This window comes from Pelodiscus sinensis, chromosome 1 (assembly GCF_049634645.1).
Source record: "Pelodiscus sinensis isolate JC-2024 chromosome 1, ASM4963464v1, whole genome shotgun sequence".
Taxonomy (NCBI): Eukaryota; Metazoa; Chordata; order Testudines; family Trionychidae; genus Pelodiscus; species Pelodiscus sinensis.
The window spans coordinates 52918333-52935208 of NC_134711.1; the positions used below are offsets into that span (position 1 = coordinate 52918333).

Below are 16876 nucleotides of genomic sequence, written 5' to 3' on the forward strand. Positions count from 1 at the left end.
CAGTTGCCCCTCCATCCACTGTCATGCTGCTCCTGCCCTCAGCCTTGGAGCTGCCCCAGGAAGGAAAAGAGGCAGGCACTGATGTTAGGGTGTCTCTCCTCCCTCCACTTCTGTACCCTATCTCCACACAGAGAGAAGGGGATGGAGGGTGTTTGGTAATGCAAATCTCTGTCACTCTCATGCTATCTGTGTGTCTCATTCTCTCAAACACACACTGGCTATGTCTACACTATAGCCTCTTGCGCAAAAACATATGCCAATGAGGCAAAGCATGGAATATTGCCACACCTCATTTGCATAATTAATGAGGGTTTTGCGCAAGAGCTGTTCTTCCTGAAAGAAATGCAAAAGAACGACTCTTGTGCCAGAGGGGGTTTTGGGCAAAAAGGAATCACGTAAACAGCTCCTTTTTAAACAAACCCTCTTGCACAAAAACGGCGCCTCATTAATTATGCAAATGAGGGTTGGCGATAGTCCACGCTTTGCCTCATTTGCATATTTCTTGCACCAAACGGGCACAGTGTAGACATAGCCACTGTGCTTCACTATCATCTTCTGACCCAACACATACGTGGAGGGTTGTTGTTACTACTTTTTACTGCTTGGAAAGCATGTAATTTTTGGTTTGGGACTGTGCTGTGCATTTCATAATTTTCATTTCATTTCTCTCCTGCTCTTAAATGTAATTCTTTGAGTAGAGAGTTCTAAAATGCCTAACCTGTTGTAGCTGGAGTGATTATCCCTGTGCTAATTGCTGCTCCTGGAAGTGTCTGGCCCTGCAGCCCCTTAGATAGGCAGAGTAGGGGGGGTCACCATGTGCTGTCCTTACCTGTAGACACCACTCCTGCAGCTCCCATTGATCAGTATTGGTGAATCATGGCCAGTAGAAGATTTGGGCTCAGTGCCTATAAATGAGGGGCAGCACCTGGTACCATGGAGCCATTGCTGTACATGCCAGCTTCTTTCAGGAGTGGTGCAGAGCCAAGTCAGGAGTAAACTTGCCTTAATTCCACTGCTCTACCAGTTGGAAGCCATCTCAGTTAAACAGTGCCCTGCCAAAGCCTGCTTCCTTAACCCTGTCTGAGCCCTGGAGCTCCTCCTGCCCCAGATGTGAGTCCCCCTTCACCCAAACTCTTTCCTAGAGCTTGCACCCTGAAACCCCTCCTGGACACTGCTCTCCCACCCTGAACCCTAACCCTCTACCCCAACCTGGTGAAAGTGAGTGAGGATGGGGGAGGAAGTGGGATGGAGTTAGCATGGTGAGGCCTCACAGAAGTGGTGGGACAGGGCCCCAAAAAAGGGGCAAGAAGGAAGCGGGGCAAGGGTATCTTGGATTTGAGGTAGATTTTAAATTGCACTTAAATTGAAAAAGTGATAAAAAGATTAGAGATCACTGTTCTGGAATGTAACAATCTGCCTTGAGCCACTAAATCACACAGCTCAAGATGCAAGCTGAGACCTTATGGGCCAGATCCTCAACTGATAAAGAATCATAGAATATTAGAACTGAAAGGGATCTCGAGAGGTCATCAAGTCCAGTCCCCTACCCTCATGGCAGGACCATCTAGATTATCCCTGACAGATGTCTATCTAACTTGTTCTTAAATATCTCCAATGATGGAGATTCCACAACTTCCCTGAGTAATTTATTCTAGTGTTTAACTACCTGACAAGAAGTTTTTCTTAATGTCCACTTAAACCTCCCTTGCTTCAATTTAAGCCCATTGCTTCTTGTCCTATCCTCAGAGGTCAAGGAGAACAAATTTTCTCCCTCCTCCTTGTAACACCCTTTTAGGTACTTGAAAACTGCTGTCTTGTCCCCTCTCAATCTTCACTTTTCCACACTAAACAAACCCAATTCTTTCAGTCTTCCTTCATAGGTCATGACCTTTAATCATTTTTGTTGTTCTTCCCTGGATCCTCTACAATTTCTCCACATCATTCTTGAAATGTGGTGCCCAGAGCTGGACAAATACTCCAATTGAGACATAATCAATGCAGAGTAGAGGGGAAGAATTACTTTTTATGTCTTGCTCACAATGCTCCTGTTAATGCATAACAGGATGTTTGTGGGGTTTTGCAACATATATTTTTTTACTCATATTTAGCTTGTGGTCCACTATGACCCCTAGATCCCTTTCTGCAGTACTTCTTCCTAGACAGTCACATCCCATTTTATCTGGTTGGAAACGATTGTTCCTTCCTAAGTGAAGCACTTTGCATTTGTCCTTTTTAAACTTCATCCTATTTACCTGGTGCATAGAGGTATGCCAATTTACTCTAGCAGAGGAATAGAATCATAGAATCATAGAGCTGGAAGAGTCCTCAGGAATCTGATCCTTGGTCTCTGTATATAGCTATATATTGATGAAGGCAGCTGTGTACAAGGAGATGGGGATCATTTCTTCTGGAGTCCACACTTTGCTCCCGCCACATCTCCAGGAAAGTATTCCAAAGATTTTGGTGATAACCAAGCAAAAGTCAGAGCATACTTGTATTATTATCTAATCTAAACCAAAACTTTTTTTGAAAGCAATGCGTTGAGTCTTCTTGGTACTTTTCCACCGGCAAGTTCCTACTATTAGGTTGAAATTGGACCCCTGCAATAAGGTGTGGATTAACTAGGCTGAATATGGGAAAACCTTTTTATTCCACAAAATTATTAAAATTCTTTGCCCTCCATTCTGTCCCCAGTACTTTTCAGATGGTTAAATATTTGTTGACACTGCAGTTTGTCACAGTGAGGAAAATCCATTTCTTGTGCTGTGTGGTATTTTTAGGGAAAAGGTGCTTTGTATTTAAAACTTGATTTTTCTTAAGCTACATTTTTAGGTCATGTTGAATGGGCCTGTAAAATGTGTACATTACAGTATAGTTATTAGTATGATTCTTTTTGACACAAAGGTAGAATTGCAGAGAGAAGTTGGAGAGAAAACAGGTTTTTACAGATGATTCATTTTTTATTTTGATTATCCCAATGGGGATGTTTTGTGTGGTTCTGGATACCAAGTCGTGCACACAAATATAAAATGATTAAATGAAACAGCAATCAGCAGTGGCCTGTAAGTATTGCCTGGTGAGAGATAATACTGTAGCGCTCTAATTGGCTCTCTACAAGCATACAGTATGACTGATTTCAGCTGTAGTATTACCAGTCGTGCTTCCACCAGCACTATTATCTCAGAGTGACACTTCCATTACTCTGAACGGAGAAAGATGAACGTCACCTGTCAGGGGCTGGTTAATTGTGTTGCTAGATGTATGTTGCTAGGGCGCAGGTTGGACATTTATGAACATAACTGCTTCCTCTGATGTCCGCCATCCTTCAACGATCGATACAGCTCTTACAGTAAGCGCATAATTGAGTGAAGGCACTTACCACTGAGGGACTGAAGATGAGCCCATTGTGTGAGTTTCTTTGTCCATACATTTACCACAAATGAGCTGATATTTGCCCTTTATTGTGTGTTGCTTTGTGGAAATGGAAACTAATGTGCCACTTTCATTTGTTTTCTAGATAAATGGCCAAGATGTCCAGAACCGGGAGGAGGCAGTGGCTTTGCTCTCCAGTGATGAATGCAAGAAAATTGTGTTGCTGGTTGCAAGACCAGAGATGCAGGTTAGAATAAATAGATGCACTGAGCCAGGAGTTGGGTTAAAGTGTACACTTATTGTCATTCATAAGAAACAAACACAGAAAAACAGTATTACAGAGGTTCATGACAAAAATATAATTAAAGATCTTTGCCCAATCCGTAGCCTCAAAAGAAAATAACATTAAATTTCTAGGAGTTTGTTTACCATTGTACTGGCTAGATTTTTGTAAGTAAATACAGTAGATACATATACATACAGTTGATTATCTATTACTAATGTGATGCATAACTAAATGTGACGTGGAACTTTAAAAAGACATGTTTATTGGTTGATGATTCTTACTGACTTCTGAGACTAAATTCACATACTTCCATGTTTTGCACTTGCTTATAGCAGGATTGAAGTGGGCTCTGGTTGAGGATTATTTTTTTCAACAATGTTTCAGTAAACTTTCCAGTTAGAGCTTGATAATGGGCATGTGATTACAATGCCATTTAGCAAACCTATTCCTAGGTCTAATGTTTTCAAGGGAAGCTGGAAGCAAGAGGTTTCTCACTGAGTAGAAATTATTTATTAGGAAATAGATATTTTTGCCACACAATTTTAAAATATGCTTCCAGCATTTAAACAAAACCAATGCCTTGAAAAGAATTGTTTATATCTTTGCAGAAGGAAATGTCAGGCTAATAATCAAGGTAAAGGAGAAGTAATAGCGCATAAAAAAGGATTATTTGTGCTTCTTTTTATGTTCTTTTTTTATATTCCTCCACACAGCGGAAAAGGACATTACACTGTCACCCTTCTTTCCATTTGTAAGCAGCCCAAATGAAATTGGTTATATTACCTTTGTGTCTTATATTATTGATCTGATTTTTTTTTAACTTGGTGACTACGTATTCTCTACATATTAAGTTGCAAAAGTGTAATTCAGTGTCACCCAGAAAGCCAACTTGAATGTGGTAGTTATGCAAGATCACATTTCACCATATATTTCCTTTATGTTCTTAGCCATTCTAAATGGTTCCCAGAAAATTGGTTATATAGAAAGGCAGAGTAGAGCTATTCACCTCAGCCTTAGGTAGCTAGTTATATCCCTCCTTGGTTTAGAGAATCTTCAGAAGTTTTTAGAAGTTCTGTGTGAGGATTCTAGCTAACCTCATTTTAAAAATTCATATCTGTGGGGCTCTCGCAGGTGCAGGGATCCACTTGTCAAACCCATTTGTAGGATAGAAATCCAACAAAATACCTGGTGTTGCCTCCCTGAGAGCTTGTCTGCACTGGAATGTAATGCTAGTACAAGCCAAGGTGAGAATTTAAACTGAAGTAGTTATACCAGTACAACTCCTAGGGTGTGTCTAGACTACATGCCTCCTTCGACGGAGGCATGTAGATTAGCCAGATCGGAAGAGGGAAATGAAGCCGCGATTAAAATAATCGCGGCTTCATTTAAATTTAAATGGCTGCCCCGATCTGCCGATCAGCTGTTTGTCGGCAGATCGGGGGAGTCTGGACGCGATGCCCCGAAAAGAAGCCTTTCTTCATCGACACAGGTAAACCTGGTTTCACGAGGCTTACCTGTGTCGATGAAGAAAGGCTTCTTTGTCGGGGCATCGCGTCCAGACTCCCCCGATCTGCCGACAAACAGCTGATCGGCAGATCGGGGCAGCCATTTAAATTTAAATGAAGCCGCGATTATTTTAATCGCGGCTTCATTTCCCTCTTCCGATCTGGCTAATCTACATGCCTCCGTCGAAGGAGGCATGTAGTCTAGACACACCCCTAGTGTGGATGCTCCTATCCCAATATAGGAGGGTCAGTTTTCAGTTTAGCTTATGTCACATTGGAAGCAGTTTAAACAAATCTTTTTAAAAAGCCATTCTTACTCCAGAATAAGTGTGTCCACAAGGAGTGTTATACCAGTAGTATAAATCCATTTAACTATGCTAATATTATTATAATTATAGTAGTGTAATTGCTAATACTTTCATATGTAGACAAGCCCTTTCTAAGGCAAAATATTCTCTGAAGGAAAAAGAGCAGGATCAAGTCCTAATTTCGTAAACCTTTGCCACCTAACCTCAATCAGCATTTTATATCTGCCTGTTTGATGGTCTGGCTGGTTTGTGGAGGGATTTTTTGTTTGTTTTAACCAATTAGTATTGAGAGGTCAGAGGTCCATTGTTTTTGATGGAATTGTTCCTGCTTACACCACAAATGAACTCAGTTCCATGTTGCATCATTGCATACATAAGAACATAAGAATGGCCATACTGGGTCAGATCAATGGTCCATTTAGCCCTGTATCCTGTCTGCCGATAGTGGCCAATACCGGATGCCCAAGAGGGAGAGAACACAACAGATAATCCTCATGTGATCCTTCGCCTGTCACCCACAATTATACTATTTCTAGCTTCTGTGATGTCCATAAAATTTTACAGGCAACTGGATATTTTCTCATACACTAGAGTAATTGTAGTAATATTTTAACTTCTGCCCTTTCCCAGCTCTTTCTCTGTTGCCTGTTTCTGCTCCTAAAACACTTCCATTAGCAGGCATACAACATTACTTTATTCCCCTGCTAATAATAATACCTTCCTTTTTTACACCAGCATGCCACCTACAGAGGGAACAGAAACACAAATGGACGCATACTGTCGACACACACACATCCATAATACTCTGTGTGTGTTTACAGCCACATCACACTAACTTGACTGGAAAAGTAGACCTCCCTCTTCCTCTTTTTATAAATCTTCAGTGAATATGATATTTTAATCTTTTAAAAAATAGTTCAAAGATACAGCCAAAGAACAAAAATGCTTAGTCATTGCATCAGTCTTCCAGCCCCTTTTTTGTTTGATTTTTAGTTTGTTCACAGGGGTGTGCCTGAAACAGCAGTAAGAGAAATGTGATGGAAACCCAGAATGAGGGTTGTGTTGAGGGTCAGGCACTGGGATAGATCCATGGGATGGAGGTTGTTAAAGGAAAGACCCTAATTGTCTCATGGCCCTATTAATACCATTTCAGTTCTTTTAACATTGGTCTGTTGGAGGTAATGAAAATGACAGCTCCAGGTGGTATGGCTTTCATACATTTTGAAAGGAAATAATGATCTACCCCGTGCAATCGCCTTCATTACAAGAGAAAAACAGAGAATGATAAAAGGCTAAAAGTCACCATTTTTCGGGTTTTTTTTTATTATCATCCTTTAGTTCTTTTTGGAGACACAAACTCTAGGAGCCTGAAAAGAATCATCATGATAAAAAGAACTAGTCAGGCATTGCCATTTGGGTTTACCATATTTTAGCATGCATCCCACTAACATAATGCAATATACTAATGTATTCTCTTGCAGCTGGAGGAGGGATGGCTGGATGATGAAAGGAATGAATTCTTAGAGGAGTTAAACTTAGAAATGTTGGAAGAACAGCATAATGAAGCAATGCAGTTCACAGCCAACGAGATGGAGCAGGTAGGATTGACATTAAATGCATCATTGTAAATTTTACTAGGTGTGTTTTTTTTTATTAAGAGAGAATGAAATGATTAGTCAAAAATGAATCAAAGGCTTTACTAACACTTTGTCACAAGGATGCTATGAACTGCAGTACATTCTAGATAAGGAAACATTTTAGAAATATATGTTTAGGCCAGATGTGACAGGGAAAATTTTTAGCAGAATGTGAGAGGAGTAAGTTTCACTCTTATTCTGCATTTTCACTGAGCTCTTAGCAAAATTATTAGCCCTATTTATACAGGGTCTTGGGTATTGTCACTTTATAAGTGAGTTATATCAGAGTCACCTGTCAAGGTCATAGCCAGGACAGGGCTTCATTATGATAAAGACAATATGGACATACTTTACAAGTTAAGGTACATAGAGTACTACCCTATATATGGTATTGCTACTGTATAGCACTATGTATCATACAAAATCACAGTCTACAAGTGGCAACCTGGGTGTTTGATAATGGACTCTTCAATCTAGCAGGCAAAAGTATAACACAGTCCAGAGGCTGGAAGTTGAAACTAGACCAATTCAGATTGAAAATATTTTTATCAGAGGCATTAAATAACCATTGGAACAGTTTACCAAGAACCATGGTGGGTTCTCCATCACTAGACATTTTGAAATCAATATTGAATGTTTTTTCAAAAGATGTGTTCTCGTGCAAACAGGAAGTATTCTGAAGAAGCTCAATAGCCATTGTTAGAGTTCAGACTAGATGGTTACATGACAGACCTATTTTAAGAATCTCCTCTAGTTTGTCATTGAAGTAGAACCCTTTGTTTTCATTTTTTATTATTTTCTTGATCTTTATTCAGAGAAACTTGAAGTTACTTTTTTGCACTGATTTTCACCTGTTTTAAATTTTACAAAATCTAGGATACTTTAAAAAATTAAAAATGGAAATCGGCCTTATATTTTAGTCATCCCATCAACTCCAATCAAGGCTAGAATATCCCATCTTCAGTCTGTCACTTGAAACTTCTCACACCCCTTTCAATCTCATTTTATCTTTGAGAATGACAGAGTATCTCTCTCTTTTGATTTGGAGCAGCAGGACTTACCTGCCCTGGTCCCTTCCTCTGGGTCTCTCTGCTTTCAAGCTTTCTCTGGGGCTCATGTCCCAAATGTATCGTGAATTGTAAAATCAGAGTGGGAACCATGCTAGCACTGCAGCATGATTGGTCATTCTTACAAAAAATACTGCTTATCCAGGCTGAGACATAGAACCTTTTGAAGTTCAGCTGGAGCTTGATTATAAGCACTACTGGGTTAGGATTCTTTTCATCTGCAGTTTTTTTGTGCATAAATGCAGCCTATGGAGTCTTTTGGACTTTCAGACAAGTAGTTGGGAAGGAGACTGACACTGTACATTCTTTAAAAAAAACCCAGAATTTTGAATAGATGATGGGTAGAATTTTAAAAATTGCCAAAGTCCTATTTTCAAAAGCGATTTAGTCATTTAGGGTATGTCTACACTGCATTGTAGCTGGAAATAAGATATGCAATTTGAACTACACAAATTGCGCTGTCTGCACAGCACCAAATTTCAAAGTAACTCACTATTCCGAAACGTCCCTTACTCCTCGTGGAATGAGGTTTATAGGGACTTTGATATAGCAAGCCTGTTATATTTTGAAATAACAGGCTTGCTGTGAAGATGCAAGATAGCAATTCAGGATACTCTGGTATCCCAAAATAGCACTGAAGTGTAGACGTAGCTTTAGAGCCTAAGTTCCATTGGGACTGTATTAATATATCAGTCTTGTATTGCATTAAATATCTATATTATTTTCATTCTTCACAATGGAACAACTGCTGGTTTTTAAATTTTGCCAGATATTTTCAGTTTCTTCTGCATAGAAAAGCTTTTGCCTTAATAACCTTTGGATTGTATTTAGTTAGCCGGTGTAAAGAGAATGTTTCTTCATTTGAACTAGTATATTCAGAGTTGAGAAATGAATTATGAGATGAAAAAGGGATAAGCTTGTCTTCCGTTTCCAATCAATGAATAAAAACCAGGAGAAGATGAGCACTACTAATTCAAAAGCTTAAAAGCATGGAGCCAGATTTTCAAAAGCAGTTAACTATCGTAAATTAGTGTATATAACCTGCACCTGTGTATAACCCCCACCCGTGCATAACCCGCTGTTTTTCCTAAATGTGTAAAAAAAAAAAAGTCTAAGGTAGCCCGCACACATGTATAGCCTGCATGTTATATACGCTACTTTAAGGTACCTGGTAATTGCTGGCCGGCTTGCAGGAGGGGAACCACACTCATGTCCAGGCTCCACGCAGCCACAGCCATGTGCAACCCACCATCCTCCGGGAGGGGGGAACAGAGAGCGCAGGCGAGCTGGCCGGCCTGCGGGAAGGGAGCAGCACACGCGTCCAGGCAAGTAAAAATAAACTTGTATACCCCACGGGGGTGTTGCGGGGTTTGTAAAACTTTCTATAACCCGTGGGTTATATGCGCTAAAACACGGTACTTCATGAGGAAGATAGGTGCCTGGTAGGTTTTTTAAAACTGCCTATACAGGTTAGGTACTTAATTCCCTCTGATTTCAACTTCAGTTGATTTCCATAGGAGTTAGGTGCCTTTTGGAAATCTCAGTAGACACCTATTTGCATCTTTACGCTCCTGAAGACTTTTGAAAATCTGGCTCTTAGTCTCATTGATTTTAGGCTTTCAAGTATCTACATCACTTGCAAAAATGTAGCTTAGACCTAAATCACTTAGCCACTTCAGCAAATGTTGTCGAAAGTTTTCAAAAATCTTCTGTCAAACTAATGTATCAGCTGGAAAAAGGAAGCATATTAAATGAACATTATAGAAAAGAAACGTGATTGTGCATTAAAAATAATATATTGCTATGAGTTTGGAATGGTAACATTGCTTACATCTCAAGAAAGGGTCAGCAAAGCCTTAATAGAGCAGAGCAGTTTGCCAGCATGTAACTTGTGTGAATTCCTCATATTTTACAGTAAAAATAATTTGAGAAGAGTTTCAGAGCGATTTCGGATGTTATTGGCACTATTCCTGTCTCTTCTTCCTGTAAAGTCAGTTGCTATGAGTGTAACTATAACGACCTTCAGAGACAGAAAAAAACATAGCTTTAAATTTTAGAAATCTCTAAATTTGCACCGAAATACTTCTCTGTCCAGAATATTGCAATTTTATATTACAGTGCTCTGGTACCTTCCAAGAGATCCTGATCATGAAGAGTCATGAAATAGTGGAGTTAAATGTATCAGTTGTCCAGCGCTGAACATCTTCTGTCCAAACTCTCAAACCAATTACATTCTGATGCAGGGAAGGTGTGGAAGGATTCCACATTTAGTGTGAGTGGTGGGCAAGAAAGAAGGAAGTATTCTTCCGCTGTAGATGATCCAGTTGGCAGACTTCAGATAAGGCCATCACATGACAGCAATGTATTTCATCACCATGTGTGTGTCATTTGAACTTACATATATTTATATGTATGATACACAATACCAGTATGAAGGATAACTGCTAGTGAGAAAGAACCTCTACAATTACTTCAGATAACAACATCATCTCCTTAGAGACTTTTGATGACCCTATTGTGAATACTGCTTTCTATTGGGGATGGGTTTCATTTTGAATTCAGTATACTTCACCACACTTTACATTTATTTATTTGACTATTTCTGTTTTTCTTGGACCACCAGTTGTCACCATTTTCTAATAACAACTGAACAAAAGAGACTGGTTGAGGGGTTCATGATTCTGAAGCAGAAATGATGCAATGTGTAGGGTTCATTTAATTTTTTCATATCTTCAACAATCTATCAAGGAAGAAGAAAACCAGCAGTTATTATGAGAGTGGTCTCTTGCATTCTATTTCCTCACATTGGTGCCCTGTACCTTTTTCTCCTTTTACCATTTCTAACCATGAAGTTTAATTGTGTAATTACATCTCCTAAAGGAGACAATACATTTGGCTGATACTGGGTGTACTTAGGCACACAATGAGTATCCTATATAAATTGCACTTTGTATTATAGGAGAAATAGGGTGAAATGCTTTTAGCATATCCACTTAGAAAACAAACCAAAAAGAAAACCCCACACGCCCCTTCATAGCAGTATCTAGTACTCTTTACATCAAAGCGCACAATAAATCGTTAGATACAATGAGTAGGAAGTGAATTAAAAAACAATCACAAAACTGCTTGACATTATGCCCATGACAAGCACTCAGTGTTGTTCGTTCTACTCTTAGTGCTAAAAGGTTATTGTGGAAAGTAAACTTTAACTGGGAAACAAAATGCCTTCCAAGGGATAAGTTAGGGAAAGGTCTGCTCAGGTAGCCTGAATAAGTCCTAGAGTTCAGCTACCAATCTTCCAATGAGAAAATGCTGAGAGAAGGTGATGAGAGAGGTAGGAGGATTATGCATGAATAGGCTAATCATTGTGTTGTGTTAAGCTCTCCTAGGGCAGTGTGCGTAGAGATTGCTGGTATTCCAACCTAGGTCCTCCTGCAAATAGTCCTCCTACTACCATCCTGCATTGCACTGGTCACTGCTTAGGTGGTCTGCCTCGTGTAATTTTTGATGTTATTACACAATAAGGCATTGCTGCTTGCTCCAGGCTTGAGAAAAATTTAGCTCCACTAGTTGTGGCCATAATCCAGAGCCAAAACCAGCACTCCACCTGCTGCTCATTTTCTTTCAGTGCTGCACAGTGTTTGCTCTACTAGGAAGAGGGATATTTATTTCCTGACTCTGGGCAATGTTTCAGTGACACCGTAGTGCTGTACTTCATCCACTTGTTTTCTTGCTCCTTGAGGAACTTGGTGGAGCCTCCAGCATGATGCTCAGCAATGTATAAAAGCCATAACCATGCAGAAGTCACAGCCAGTCAAGAAATTTGCTCAGCAACTGTTTTCTGAGTTAAAATACTGTTTTTTGCTGAAAACGTCTCGTTTTCCATCAGGAAAATGGAAATGACAGCTCTTCAGCTGCCCACTGTGGGAAGACTTTTATCTATTGCTACTGCAGGTAACAAGTCAGCAACCTGGAAAATGGAAATCCCTTTCTGTGAAAAAAATTCATGTTTCATGCTGAATCAGCGTGAATTTTTTTCCAAAGTGTGAAATTTTTCATGAAAAAGGATATAATTTTTCCAGCCAGCTCTAGTAGAAACATGGTTTATTAATTATTTTTATTCATTTTTATAGATTAAATTAGCTGTTTACGAAGCACAGGACTGAGAAGCATTTTAATAGGGTGGGTATTTTGTTCTAATTTTGGTTCTCTTATTTTCTTAGCCAAAAAAGCACGAGGAGGAGGATGGCACAACGGACACTGCAACCTCCTCATCCAATAACCAGGAGAAGGACAGTGGAGTAGGGCCTACAGATGAGAGTTTGCGTAATGATGAAAGCTCTGAGCAGGAAAATGCACCTGATGAGCAGAACAAAGCAACCCTGCAGAGCACCCGGGAGCTGAGACAGAGCCAGGACACCTTAGGAAGCATTGAACTCCAGTGCAATGGAAGCCTTGTGTCGGGGGAATACATTGAATCTGATTTCATTGGGAACCAAGACGAGGAGTGTGAAAGGTTTCGGCAGCTGCTGGAGCTGAAGTGCAAGATTCGAAACCATGGAGAGTATGACCTGTATTATTCGAGCAGCACAATAGAATGTAACAGAAGTCAGCAAGATGGGGTTGAGCATGAGCTACAGTTACTCAATGAAGAGCTGAGAAATATTGAGCTTGAGTGTCAGAACATAATGCAGGCTCACAGGCTTCAAAGGGTGAAGGATGAGTATGGAGACATTTGGGCATTACATGATGGAGGATTCAGGAATTATAACACCAGCATAGATGTACAAAGAGGTAAATTGGATGACATCATAGAGCACCCAGAGAAATCTGACAAAGACAGCTCCAGTGCATACAACACAGCAGAAAGCTGCCGGAGCACTCCACTGACTATTGAGCAGTCTCCAGATAGCTCGCTCCAGAGAATGATCAGTATCACCAACAGAAAAAACCTGAGAAGCACAATTGTAGCTAACCAGATGTGTTCTGGACAGAGTGGTAGGGAAGCAACCTCATCCAAAACCAAAGCCTCTGAGCAAAACAGTACTGTCGAAGAAAAGGAAACTGTTTCAGAAAGTAGCAAATTCACAGAGCAGGAGAAGCAAAGCACTGAGCACATTCCTTACCTATCACCATATCATAGCTCTTCATACAGGTATGGGAATATACCTGCCCATGCAAAGCATTATCAAAGCTACATGCAGCTGATCCAGCAGAGATCCGCAGTCGAGTATGCCCAAAGTCAGCTCAGTCTAGTGAGCATGTGCAAAGATTCACAGAAGTGTACAGAGCCCAAAATGGAATGGAAAGTGAAAATAAGGAGTGACGGAACAAGGTATATCACCAAGAGACCAGTGCGAGACAGAATCCTGAAGGAACGTGCCTTAAAGATTAAAGAGGAGCGCAGTGGGATGACGACTGATGATGATACGATGAGTGAAATGAAGATGGGTCGTTACTGGAGCAAAGAGGAGCGGAAGCAGCACTTGGTGCGAGCCAAGGAGCAGAGGCGGCGGCGGGAGTTCATGATGCGGAGCAGGTTAGAGTGTCTTAAGGAAAGTCCACAGAGTGGCAGTGAAGGCAAAAAAGAAATTAACATTCTTGAACTTAGTCACAAAAAGATGATGAAAAAAAGAAACAAGAAAATCTTGGACAGCTGGATGACAATCCAAGAACTGATGACACATGGTGCTAAGTCTCCAGACGGGACAAGAGTGCACAATGCCTTTTTATCAGTTACTACTGTATGAACACAGACTGCTTCAAAGAGTCTACTACCAGTTTAGGTAGAGTACGATTGCCTCGTTCAAGGTGGCATTTTTATATATTTTGTGACTGTTTATAGTTTGACCTTTTTTGTAAGCAAAATTAATTGATAATTTTTCAGTTTGTCATATAATGGTACCTTCTTTAGCTGGCAATCTCTCTTTACTGGGCAATATATTCATAATATTCATTTCTAGAAAAAAAGAAAAAGAAAATAAAAAAGTGGAGGAGCCAATTAATTTCTTACGCTAATGTATGTATTGTAAGTTAAGATCTGGATTTATTTCTCTAGTTTTCTGTTTTCTACTTTAGTAACAATACAATACTAAACCAAAATGCTTTATACTCTATCCTTACTTACTGACATAACTAATGGTTACATTTTTACATCTTATATTGCATCTGTTAATAAGTCACGTGCCACATCGTGTTGGACAGAGAAGATTGACCTTTTTTTCCAACAACCCATTGTACAGTACATTTAACCTGTAAATTGCAACTGTGTTTGTCCAAGTAAAGTGTAAGTGGGCAAGTCTCTCCTGGTATGTAGTGGCATTGGATCATGTAGCTAGCAAATATGTGATAATTGTGAAGATCAAAGAGGAATAAATTATTGCTTATCTTTAAGAAAAAATATCAAGAATTCTTTGATTTTAATTTGTTCACTTGGTTATAGAAGGAATTATTTCCACATATGTGATTTTTGAAGGATATATGAAGATTTCAGGGACACAAGGCACAATTCATTATATTTCCTGTAGATTAGACAAGCTTCCTTCTGACTTTATTCCATTATAAATTATGTTAAATGGACCTTATCCTGCATTTCTTATTAATGCAGAAGTCAAAGTAGTTTTACTTGAGTGAGAACACATAGGAGGAAGCCCATATTTTTGCTGTCTTCCCTGACTCGTTACTAGTATTAATTTTAGTTACTTTTCAAACACTGTCTGTGACTGCGTTTGTTGCTTTACAAACAAATATGTTGTGGCCTGTCCCTAGGAAAGCTTATAGGTTATGCTCTGCAGAAACCAACAATGGAATACACAAATATATCCCAGTGCTATCTTGAGCCACAACTGACATGTTAATCTGGGCGGAGGAATGCATTATTTTAAATGTTTTATAGCAAAGGGGTGGTATGAAGAAAAAATAGAATGATTCACTGCTCTGTGCTTTGCTTCCAAAGGACAGCTGAAAAATAATGTACCTGCACGTCAATGAGCAAATAATTAAAAGATCTTCATTGATGTAAGGCAGGGGTGGGCAAGAGAGCCTCAGCAGGCCCGATTCAGCCTGCCAAGATGGTTGATCCGGCCTGTGGTCGCCCTGCTGCTCCCCTACCCCCAGGCCAATTGAGACCTGGGGACAGGAGAGAGCTCGAAGCCTCCTCCCCCCGCCAGGGGTGCATGGTGCCTAGATTGAGCCGTCAGCCCAATCACTTTAGGCACTGATTGCCCCATCCAGGGTGGGGGTAAGGGGATGAGACTTCACATGCTCCTCTGCCCTCAGACCCTAATTGGCCTGGGGATAAGGGGAACGCATGAAGTCTCCTCCCATCCTGAAAGGGGCATGCGGTGCTTAGAGTGAACCGCCAACTGAAACATCTGGCAGTTCTCTCTAGGTGCCGGGAGGGCAACGACTTCACATGCTCCCCCACCCCCTGGCCAATCAGGTCTGTGGGTGGGGAAGCAGAGGAATTGTCCTGGCCCTGCCCCTTCCACCCAAGGCCCTGCCTCTCACAGAGCAGCCTGGGGCCACTTCAGAATTTTGTTCAATGGCCCCCCTTCAAAAATTCTTGCCCACCCACGATGTAGGGACTGAAAGCTGACCTATTATGGAGTGTTTTAAATTGGTTTGTGCCTTTTGTTTATTCTTTGGTTTATAAAAAAGGGCTTTTGAATGTTGGGGATTTTTAAAATTTGATTTCTGCTGCTTGCTTTTTACTTTAGAAATATCAGGGTTTTCAATCACCTAGTTTTGCTGGGGGGCTCCTAAAGCCAGGATAGTGAGACATATATTTTGAGTCGCAGCATTGTGTTTGAAGGAGTAATGTTCCTGAATCTTTAATAAAATATCTTTTATTCAAAATGTTAATTGCCGAAGTTATTAACAAAAGGTGTCACAAAAGAGTTTCCAATGGTCAGACTGAAAATCCTTTGTCTCTCAGGTGCTCAGCTTCCACTCTTTTAGCTAATATTGCCTAATTTCACTAGTTCTCCAAGGACATATATACACTGAAAACTTAAGTCAACCTATATTAGGTTGACTTTCAGCCACAGCAGTAATTGCCCACGCTAGCCTCTGTGGATTGGTTGTGCGTGTCCTCACCAGGAGCGCTTCCTCTGACCCAAAAGGGACAGTGGAAAGTTAAGGACCTGGTCCCTGCTGGCTACTCCTCTGTTCCATGGTCACCATTGGAAGCCCAGCTTCCCCACTCCACTCCCTGATCCACACTGAGAACATGTGTATTTCCTGGCCTGCTGGCCAGCTGCTTCTCCTACCCCCACTCTCGATTCCCTGCTCCTAGCCAGAAACCCAGCTGCTCACTCCTAGCTCTTGCCTTTCTGTTCCCACCAGTGGGAGGAGCAGCTTCTTGGAATCTCACCTCCTACAGGAGCAAGGCTCCAGGGAGCCAGGAGTCTGGGTGCTAAGTGGGGAAGGCTTTCTGGTCAAGCATGGAGCTATGAAATTGACAAGAATGACAACTGATATAATTGTCAGTTGATGTAATTAATGCAATGTCTACACAGGCTCTATGTCACCCTAACAAAACCAATATAAGACTACACCTCATACGGACATGGAGTTGTCATGTAAGGCATTTATATCGATGGTTCTGGAATCGAAGACACTGAATAACATACATGCATTAATATGTACTTGAGAAATGTGTCTATTTTTATAAAGTAATAGTAAGGTATCTTTTTAGTTG

General features: G+C 40.5%; 1 protein-coding gene across 2 annotated transcripts in view; it reads left to right on the plus strand.

Annotated features, from left to right (window-relative positions):
- The window catches only part of PDZRN4 (PDZ domain containing ring finger 4), a 411808-nt gene extending 395782 nt beyond the window's left edge, over positions 1–16026 (plus strand). Inside the window, exons 8-10 of one of the 2 annotated variants that reach the window (XM_014572468.3) lie at positions 3518–3619; positions 6953–7069; positions 12399–16026. In XM_014572468.3, the coding sequence (XP_014427954.2) occupies positions 3518–3619; positions 6953–7069; positions 12399–13925 (1746 nt within the window). In that variant the 3' untranslated portion in view covers positions 13926–16026. The remainder of the gene's footprint in view (positions 1–3517; positions 3620–6952; positions 7070–12398) is intronic. The other variant, XM_006120970.4, reaches the window with a different exon arrangement.
- Positions 16027–16876: the final 850 nt, after the last annotated feature.